Source organism: Calonectris borealis, chromosome 7 (genome assembly GCF_964195595.1).
Source record: "Calonectris borealis chromosome 7, bCalBor7.hap1.2, whole genome shotgun sequence".
Taxonomy (NCBI): Eukaryota; Metazoa; Chordata; class Aves; order Procellariiformes; family Procellariidae; genus Calonectris; species Calonectris borealis.
In genome coordinates this window covers 40,865,555-40,874,184 of record NC_134318.1, presented here as the reverse complement: position 1 = coordinate 40,874,184, position 8,630 = coordinate 40,865,555, and the positions used below count along the sequence as shown (strand labels likewise).

Sequence of the window (8,630 nt, the reverse complement as noted above, 5' to 3'; positions counted from 1 at the left end):
CAGCCACCTCTCGCGCGGCTTCCCGGGAAGTCCCAGGAGGCGCTGGGGGCGGGGAAGGCGGGCTCTGGCCAATAGGAGAGCGCGGAGGGTGGGGTTGGCGGGCGGGGCGGGGCGGAGGCGTGAGGAGGAAGGCGGTTAGCGGCGGGCAGCAGCAATGGCGGGCGGTGGCTGCTGCTGCCGCCGCCTGTGGGGCTGTTGGGTTGCCTCTCGCCTGGCCGAGGTGCTGGTTTAACTCTCCTGGGATGCTTCCCGTCCCCCGGGGTGCTGAGCCGAAGCAGGTGGTTGCGGTGGGGCCGCACCATCAGCAGCTGGTCCGGCCACGCCACTCTGTGCCGTACCAGGAGAGTGAGGGCCTGTAGTCTTCAGGGCGCGTTTCTGTGTGGCGGGGAGCTGCCCAGTCTCTGGGGTCTGCTCATGCCCGGTGCTCCTGGAACCCGGCCGACCTGGGTTGTCCCAGCCTTATTACTGAGAAAGGACTGGTACCTTGCCGTGTTAGGTAGCCTAGGTGAGGGAGTGGGCCAGTAGGGCTTATTGATGGGGATTGCTGACAGGCTGAATAGCTATAACCTTCACGTAACTAGTGAACACTTGGTGATGGGGCACCTTAGAGCGTGGGGGGATCAAGAATTGTAGCACGCTGGCCTCTGTTTATGCCCTGAATTTGACAAAGGCTTGGCCATGATGCCCTAAGCAAGCAAATGGTGCCATGGATAGTGCCCAAAGGATTTTTAATATTTATTATTTTCTTCTTAGATCATATTCTTTATTTGCCATGTCACAAGAAACAGTACAGTTTCTGACTGGTTGGGAAGTACAAATACTGACTGCCTGTCATTGTCCTCCTAGACAACGCGTATGTATAGCAACTGGGCCAGGGCCTGCCTTTCTTTACTGGGGTACTTTTCAGTCCTGCCACTGACCCTCATGGAGCTTAGATGATCTTCGAAATTCTCTTTCTATCAAAGTTGATTGAAAATGGCCTGAAGATTTGGAAAATACTGTGGGATCTCAGAGACATTGTGCAGTTGCATAAGCCTTGTTTCCTTTGTAAACCAAGAGAAAATACTCTTAATTTTGCCTATTTTTGCTAACACAAAGCATGTCTTTTAGCAGTAACAGCAATATTATAAATACAACAATACACTTTGGTATGAGATACACATCTGGAATCTATTTAAGAAATACAATTATTTAAGATAATGTTTTAAAGCAGCTTTAGTCAAACTTTTATTATATTGGACCTATGCCTACTGCCGTTGCAGACTGGCACAACTCTTCCTTAATTTAATTATTTATTCCTTATGTTCCTTTAGAATCCTTTTATGGCGTTAGGAAGGGACCTTTTTAAGTTTCATCCTTAAATGTTTTCAGCTTTACCCATATCTCACTGGAAAACAGCAGTAAACACAAAACTGTTGCAGCCCTTCAGGAAAAAAAGAGATTCTAGTTACTGAATCTGAAAATTAGAATAGAATGAAAACAAATTGTAGGTTCCTCTGGCTGTCACGCTCTTTATCCTTCTCTAGTTGTTTCTATCCTGACTTACTCAGTCTTAAAAATAGCATGAGTTATCTCCACAGCCTTCTGATCTGATCCTGGCACATTGGACATTGGCACAGTTTGTTATAGTCGAGGCTGAGATGACAATGCAATCATGAAAGTGTTTCAAAACACATTGCTCTTACAGCTTGTTTACAATTGTTGGTTTATTTTTTTCCTTAACCAAAATTGCATTCTCTGGAACAGCTGCTTTTTCATAAGCAAGGTTTACATTAGCCTCTATAAATCATCATAAAAGTCATTTACCTACTTTTGTACTTAAAAGTAACTTGCAGCATGGCATCATTAATAATAGCAAGTTCCAAATAACCACTCTTATCTGTATTATCAAAACTTCAACAGATATTTAGAGAAACCCTTCGGAAGAAAGCCTTGAAAAACTCCATGATGGCAGCTAGTATTCCCAAATATCATTACCTATGTTTGATAGTAAGATGGAAAACTAGATTTTCCCGCAAGAACTTTGAAATTGCACTTTGTAAATGGCTATGACTGTGAATCATTCATCCTTAACTAAGACAAGTACCGTATTTTTTCTTGTTCCGTTTGCCAGCCATGGTATCTGATTCCCACCTAAGTTAGCCTTGAATATCAGTGTACTGGGAAACAGGCCGCTTGCCATCCGAGTGTCATGTGCTTTACAGTCTGTCAAGGCCCAGAAGGCAAAGTCTTGGTTTGTGCTTGGTTCAGTGAGGAGTTCTGCCTACAGCTCACCCACAGGCTCCTTTCACGATAAGCAAGGGCTTTGTGCCTCAGTTTTTCTTTCTGTGAAATAAGCCTGACATTTCGGCTTGTTGTCCACTTCCCCATCCATAAAAACCTGTTATGAAATGTTATACATAAAAAAAAAGCCTGCTACATCCATCTTAGGGACTATGTCTGTAATACAATGAACGGACTAGGGCTTTTTCTGGCCAGCAGGCAAGTGGCACGGTGCAGATGGCACCCACGCTCCAGCGCTGTCTGCGTCTCGGCAGGGCTGCCACCCCCAAATTCCTTGACAGACACAGTCCCCCATGTGTTTTCCTGAACCCCTGCCTGGGCACTGCTTGCTGGCAGGGTGTGCTGGCAGTTAAATGGTCTGGATGTTTACAAGTCAGTGCTCAAAGGCAAAAATATCCTTAAGGTGCTGACAGGTTTTTTTTAAGCAGATGTTGTTTGTGCCTGTGATTAAGATGTGTGTATGTGTAAAGCGATTTTAAAAAGAGCATGAAGTTACATCTTAAAAATAATATACCTAATGTCCTTGGTTTTTCCTCAAAAATGACCCTCCTTTCTTCAGATATTACCATTCAGATTGTAAAGTGTCATTGAAGTAATTGTGCAGAACTAACTAATTTTTAAAGGGAACTCCATTTCTCTCCCATTTTAAGACTGCATTCAATACTTTTACCAACTTTTTTTTTCCCTTCTGCAGCTGACGGGTAGGAGTGGCGTTGCCTTTGCTTGCCTGGATCTTACTGAAACACCGGAATCACTTAGTGACGCAGTTAGGGAGGGTCTGAAGTCACGGTGGGGGTTCCCCCCTCACCCCCCTCTGTGAGTGGGACAAGCGCCTGCCATGGCAACCGGGGGGTCTGGGCAGACCAGCGGGGGCAGCAGTGGAGCCGTTGTGTCCCCTGCCCACCTTTTTTATCTGTAAACTCTCGAAAAAATGCCATGCTAAGGGTGACTTTGTCCTTTAGCCAGAAGCAAAGTTTCCCATTCCTGACGTTTATGAGGAAAAACTGCTCTAGATATTCAGAGGAAGTATGCTAAAGCAAACTCTGGTAGGACTTTTTTCCCCAGTTTTCCAGCAGTGCTCGAGGTCTCTTATTTTATATTTAGTCCTAGCTGATTTTCTTTATCTTCTGGAAAATGCCAGCTGACGTTTGCCTCGGTTCTCACCCTCAGGAGGCCCTCGGCTGGGGCGTCTTGGCATCCCAGGGCACTGTGACGCAGGGCTGGCATAGGCTCTTCTTCAGTCTCTGAACCCGTGGGCCTAGCGTTTTGCTGAGCTGTTCCCCAAAAGTTTTGTGCTTTCAAACCTACAGTTGTACAACAGCAGGAGCAGTGTGGGGAAAAAAAAAGACTTTATAGTATAAGTGGTTTTGCTAAACGGATTATCGCTGTATAAACAGCTTTCGGAAAGTTCCTGAAGAAATAATATTCTTGTCTGTCTTACTGATCTATGTCGTAAGGCCTTTATGGTAGGGGTTGTGTTGTGTGGGGGAGGCTCCTGATTTTTCCAGAGGCCGCTAGGTGCTGCTGCAATCCAAATAATAAAAAATCAATGGGAAAACACAATTTTGCCCACATTTCTACCAGATTTATTTGGGTTTTTTGTTGTTGGCTTTTTTCTTAAATGGGTCACAATTTTCATTATTTTCTAGTTTGCTCATTTTGGAGTATGCCAGAGTCAACCTGAGTCAACTACAAGCTCTGAACTAAAACAAGTCCAGAACTCAGAAGCAGCTCAGTATATTGAGGATAGATTGCCGCTAGCATACAGAGCTCAGGAGCAGGTGAGTTACTGTGGCAATACAGTCAATTTACAGAGCTCCGTTTTGCAAGATATCACTTGCTAAGTTATAAGTAAGAATAGCACTTACAGTACTTAGCAAAGCAGTCATAGCGGACTGGCAGACTTTGTGCCTCAGGGAGTAAAATGATTGCTAGCTGTGCTAAGGAGGAAACATGTTTTGCTGTTACTCAGTTATAATTCTGGATACTCAAAGTCCTGCTATAGTTATTGCTGATTTCCAGCATCAGTTACTTTTCCCTTTTACGAGCTACTATAGCTGCTTGAGGCATGTTTATGTGTCAGAATATATTATGATTGATCTCAGTCCAAAACCTGTGTGTAAAGTCTTGTAAGAATGTTTAATTGAAATTTGATGATCTGTTTTGAATCGAATGTCAGAAATTCTGTATATTCAAGCAAAGGATTATTTTTTTGATCATTAAAAAGTTAAAAGCTTCCCATTTGAAACATTTTTAAGTCTTGCTTAAAAATGAGGAGATTTGGAACAATTTTGGAAACAAACAAAATACAGTATTTTAAAATCACGAGTATTCAAAATGTTACAATTTCATAAGCACATTTTTATGTCCTTATTTTATCATTACACTGAGCTTTGCTTCACCCACCCACTTTGTGCGCAGAATATTTTCTATTTTCACTGTCTATAAAGCATAGCAATTATATTGAGTTCATTTCGCAGATTTTGCTGTAATGAAGAGCAGAAATGGGCTAGAAAGGAATATTTAAAAGGGAAGCTTGGGGCTAGTGGAAAGAAAAGGAGAAGATTATACTGTAACATGAGTATACATTATGCTGATATTACATATACCTTTCTGTGGAGCATGTGGCCTTAGCCACTGTCTGAAAAGGAGAACCAGGTCATTTTACCGACACCTTTTATCAACACTAGTATGACTGTTCACCTGATGGTTTATGCCTTGTATTTACCAGCCCTTCACTGTTAAAACGAGTTAGTGGAATTCCTACCTGTCATACATCAAGAATTAAAATGAGGTCAGCGGTGAGAGTACAAAGATGCATTAAAGGCTAAAATGTGATGTCACAGGAACAATCTGAGGAAGTTTATTTATGTGACATTTTTAAAAAGTGCTGGTAGAATGTTGGAAACTCATTGCATGTGAAGCTGGATGTCTCTAATCTCTTTGTATGAGGGAACTCACTGGCTGTGAGGTTAATTAATTTTCTCAGAAATATAGTACTGTTTAAGCTTATATTACCTCTTATTTCTTACTTCATCATAGTCCTATAATTATTCTGTAATAGATTTTTTTTTTTAACCATTAGTTAATATGGGGAATCCTTCCAAGAGTTGATATTCAATATTTACCATCTGGGTTTTCAATTTTCCTGCAGCATATACACACTAGTAATAAACACTATTCCTAAAATGTTAAGATTGATGTGTAATTGCAGTAGGATATTTTAGTAAGTCTTACATTTTACTGGCTTAGAAGGTGCTTATTTTTAAACACATATACGAGAATGTATCCGTTGAATTTATTTATCCATTAAACTACACTCTGGTTGAATCTGGTATGAGAAAACAAGTGAATGTGTGGCACGTACCCAAAAAAGGTAGAAAATCTGTCTAGTATACCAAATACCCTAAGATATGATCATGCAGCTGACTCCATGCAGGCAAATTTTGTATTTGGTGATTCTTCCTGCTGGATCAGGCCTCCAGTTACATTTATCTTTAGAACTGATTCAGATTCACTTACTGTTGAAACACGTTTTTTAAATTGTGTTACATTAAAACTTGCTCTTCTGTTTCGAGGTGAATATCATAATTGGAAGATGAAAAATGTATTCCACAATGTTAAAAGTAAAAATTGCTAGAGCATTTACAGAAAATACATAAAGTTCCCAACACAAAGCAGGAAAATAGTGCTTGGGGAAGAACAGAGGCAATCTAAGTCCAGAAGAGTTTTCAGTGTTTCAATTTTTAGCTATTTTAATAATATTGCAATGATATATAATAAACAAACTTAAAAAAATTAAATATGTTAAATTACTTTTAAAATAGTTCTTTTGCAGTTGTCCTTTTTTCTTCTAAAACTCTAGTTTCATTTTAGAGACTGGATGAACATTATGTTAAAGAATGAGATTATAAATTAGTTATGCAATTAATACCTCCTCCACTTCCCCTGCAACAAGCAGTGTACATGACATTCAGTACATAAATCATAGATTAATTCAGTTTTGAGGTCCCTTTTGTAGTTCATTTTAATTAGCTTTAGGCTTACTAGTGAATCAAACAAGGCAATCCTGACATATATCTAATGTTTTGCTGCTTGCAGACAGAATGTATCATTTCTTATTTGAAAATTCACACTTTCATATTAATCATGTATATATTCAGCAAGTCAAGGGAATGCAAATCCTCTCGATGATTTTCTAAAAAATAAAATAAAGTACAGAGGATCCACACTGCCCCTATAAAAGTATGTGCAGTTGAAGATTTAACATACAAATATGACTTCTGCGTTACAACATAGGCAACTGTAATTTCAGCATGTCAGAATATAAGAACTAAGAGTAGTAGACTCCAAACAAGGTATGTGAAAATTCTTTTTTTTTTGCTATAATTCCTTTTTTTCAGAGAGCAGTGAGCAACAATTTCCCATTTTCTTCTCATGACAACAGACACTGTCTACAGAATGTAGGAGAGTATTTTGATTGTGTAAGTACCCAGCACTGAGAAAAATGAAGCAAGCTTGTATCTCTGAGTCTGCCAGAGATTAAACACAGTATCTTTTCTCTCCTGCAAAAATTATAGATGCTAAAAATTGTGAGAGAAAAATGAAAACAGCAAAGAAAACCACACTTTTTATTAGTATAGGGATGGGACTCCTCTGGAGCTGGTACAGGTATACAGCAGCACACATGGACATTGAGAATGGCAGAATTTAAGGGGAACAAAAACCCATGATTTGGGTCTCTGACAGGCATCTTCTAGTGCTCCTGTTTTTTATGTCTTAACATGATTTTGTAGCCAGTTACATGTGCTATTAGTCTGCTAAAAGTGATTGGCCTCATGAGGAACTTTTGTAGAGGTCTCAGCCACTCATAATTCACAGTCCCACATACTTGGTTCAGAGTCATCTTTACTATAATTTTAACCAAAATCCGTAGGACACACACAATATATCTCCAGAAAGTACTATTTTCCAATCCACATCTCTTTATAATATACCTGTTTAAGTGTATGTTGCAGAAGCCACAACTTCGAATAGAATTTAAATTGTTTTGGGATTCTCTGTATGTTCAACGGTTTCATGTTTTTCCACTTTTCTTAGATTGTTGACGTCTTTCTAGGCAGCAAAAGAAGTAGTACAGTTCACAAGATAATGAGCAGAGGAGGAAGCAGTGAATTGTGATATTGAAAGTTGGTCTGACTTTGGGGTCTCTTAGACCTAGATTTTTTGGTATTTGTTGTTCACTGAGTAACCTCCATTTCTGTTCACTTTGTGCAGTGTCTCATAGTTTTAGAGATACCAATCAACCATAATTCCAAATACATTTCCTGCAAGCTACAGTGTCAAAATCAGGCTCCATCTCTCTGTGTTTGGACACACAAGGGATAGTTTTGAAGATTCAGATTTCATGGTCTGTCTCAGTTTCTTTATTGCAGTCCGAACATAAAATTATTAACCTATTTCTTTGGGGTACTCTGAAGATTAATTTGGCCACCTATAGCTAAATAGCTTTAAGTATATAGTATGCTATAGAAATGCAAAGTATAAGCGATTTATTAGTACTAAGAGGTGGAAGGTCAACAGATTTCCCATTATATATGCAACCAGAAATGTTCATACAGGCAAGTCTGACAATATTATTTTTAACTTGCTAAAGATCAGCCATGAGTTCTTGAAATCACTGTGGTAACAGCTTCGTTAACTTCCCAGTGGGGTAGCGACTGCTACAAGATTCATCTGTGAAACTGTGATTGTAAGTCATATGTTTACATGAATTCTTCTTTCTTTTTTTTTTTTTCCTAGGGTATGGGCCGGAGGAAGGTGGAACCAGAGAGACGGCAACAGAACTCACAGAACTTCTTACTATGGGCTCATGAATCAGTTCCTAGCAATGAGGATGGCTTAACCATTTATCAGACATCATTTGTGAAACAACAAAATACTGAGAGCCCATTTTATAGGCGGTATCCAAAACACCACTCAGAAAAATGTTGCACTGACAAACCTGTTCCTGAGAATGAAAAAAACCTGCAGCCAAACAAGTCTTAATTATAAAAACACCTCTGTAGCATTGACTTACCATCATCAGAGCCTTTTCTCGAGATCTGAACTACTTGTTACTCAAATGGATGATGAAATAAACTTTTGTGTAAAGTGAATGTGGTAGTACAGTTGAGAGTTCATTGAAATCAAAAATAATATGTGACTCTGAAGACATACATCACTAAAAAATTTGAATGAGGAGGAGCATTATAAGGAAAAGCATGTTTGTGCATATTTTTAGAAATACCTCTATTAGGAAAACAGAGGTAGCGATTGTACTTGTGTTATTTGACACTGGTTGACCC

The 8,630-nt window shown here is 39.7% G+C and overlaps 1 protein-coding gene across 1 annotated transcript; it reads left to right on the top strand.

Annotated features, from left to right (window-relative positions):
- Positions 1-2,823: 2,823 nt before the first annotated feature.
- Positions 2,824-8,338, top strand: TEX36 (testis expressed 36). The gene is made up of 4 exons (XM_075155398.1): positions 2,824-2,859; positions 3,933-4,064; positions 6,687-6,767; positions 8,086-8,338. Exons 1-4 carry the CDS (start codon positions 2,824-2,826, stop codon positions 8,329-8,331), a joined length of 495 nt encoding a protein of 164 aa, XP_075011499.1. The 3' UTR covers positions 8,332-8,338.
- Positions 8,339-8,630: the final 292 nt, after the last annotated feature.